Source organism: Setaria italica, chromosome III (assembly GCF_000263155.2).
Source record: "Setaria italica strain Yugu1 chromosome III, Setaria_italica_v2.0, whole genome shotgun sequence".
NCBI lineage: Eukaryota > Viridiplantae > Streptophyta > Magnoliopsida > Poales > Poaceae > Setaria > Setaria italica.
The window spans coordinates 24,506,633-24,508,323 of NC_028452.1; the positions used below are offsets into that span (position 1 = coordinate 24,506,633).

Here is a 1,691-nt window from a genome sequence, read left to right on the forward strand (position 1 = left end):
ACTCTCCTTCTCTCCCTCTCTCAACAGTCCAAAAGTAAAACTCCATTTCCACCCAAAATGGCAAACTAACAAGCCTTCAACCAACTACAGAAAAAAACAATTAAAGGACACCATCCAGAGCCGTGGGATTCAACTACCACGACTTCACAAAGTGTGCTTGGAACAACCTGTGGGCGAAGCAGTATACAAGGTCTAAAACTTAAATACACATCAATAGAATTTTTATCATCTTTCACATCATTATTTTCCAACTAGAAACAAAATAAACCTATCAGTAACTTGATATATTGTTGCAATGCAAAATTTTGTAGCAGCTCCCCCTTTTTAGGGGGAAAAAAAGAAGCTGAACTGACTTCTAAATATCTCATTCCCTCTGGAATCACAGTACCAACAAAAGTGTTGTTCTTGTGAAGTAACAATTTACTGATTTAAGCTCGCTCAAAGGCTTCATTTCTCATGGAAATAAGAAACTAATTAAGTGTACAACGAAACAACCACAACAGACAACTGAAGCACAGCATCCACAACCAAGGGATTGAACAACCCCCAAATATAGAAACTCATTCACATGCAGCAGACATCACAGGGGAAAGATTATAACTTCCATAGACTTGTAAATTAAAAGATCCGAAAGATCTTAGTTACTTCTCAAGTTGTCCCTAAACTGTCTGAAACAGTTGGCGATACATGAAATCTGAGTCCTGAACTTGCTATCCCATCCCACATCTAAAAGCTGGGACCTTTCATCCTTCCTCTCTTTATTAACCCATCTACTAAGACGTACATAACTAGCAGTAGCAGCTTACATAAGTGGCATCCCTTCAACCTGCAGGAGTGGAATTCTAGAACGCACCTCGCAGGCGTAGCTTGGCGGTAGTGGCCCCCTGCTTCTGGAGCATGAGCAGGTCGTTGCAGTTGAAGCCGCAGCCGCAGGTGGGGCACTCGAGGAAGTTCTCGATCCCGAAGTCCGCGGAGGCGATGCCGACGGAGAACTCGAGGTTGTCGCCGTGGCGGGTGACCTCGATGATGTTGAGCCAGAAGAAGAGGACCTTGACGGAGACGCCCTGGAGGTCGGTGAGGTGGTCGGGCTTGATCTTGCCGGTGATCTTGGTCTGGTAGCGGAGCGAGTAGGAGCCCTGGATGGAGAACTCGCAGACGGAGGAGCCCGCGCCGGACGCGGAGGCGTCGAGCGTGGCCGTGAAGGCGCCCGTGGCGTTGTTGAGGGTGTAGGCCACCACGCCCTTAGGGAGAATCCCCGGGGGGAAGTCGAAGCCGGCGAGGGCCTCGTAGGCGGTGGGCTTAGCGGAGGCGGCGGCGCCCGCCGCAGCCGCGGCAGCGACGGCGAGGAGGAGGAGGCGGCGGTGCGGGAGCATGGCGGATTTGGGAGGAGAGCGGAGTGGGGGGCTTTGGTTTGGTTTGGGGATTTTTTTTCTGGGCGTTGGGAAGGAGGGGCCTGTAGCCTGCAATGTGTCGCTTTTAAACGCCGGGTCCTACACACAGCCTGGTCAACCAACCCAATCTACTCATGGCAACAATCTGCTAGCAAAAAGGAGGATTAAACTCCCAAGTTTCAAAATTTGGCCATATTTTTAACATCAAAGTCAACACAAATTTAGATCGATTATTACAATTAAAACAAGTTTTGAAAAAATGCCAACTAAAACAAGGTGCAAAGATTATTTGTTAAAAAT

At 48.4% G+C, this 1,691-nt stretch overlaps 1 protein-coding gene across 1 annotated transcript; it reads right to left on the bottom strand.

Annotated features, from left to right (window-relative positions):
- Window positions 1-580: 580 nt before the first annotated feature.
- Window positions 581-1,454, bottom strand: LOC101774169. The gene has a single exon (XM_004962270.3). It carries the CDS (start codon window positions 1,371-1,373, stop codon window positions 843-845), a length of 531 nt encoding a protein of 176 aa, XP_004962327.1. The 5' UTR covers window positions 1,374-1,454; the 3' UTR covers window positions 581-842.
- Between the last annotated feature and the right edge of the window lie 237 nt (window positions 1,455-1,691).

Coding starts and splice junctions, on each gene's coding strand:
- LOC101774169 (XM_004962270.3), bottom strand. CDS start 1,373: ATGCTCCCGCACCGCCGCCTCCTCCTCCTCGCCGTCGCTGCCGCGGCT.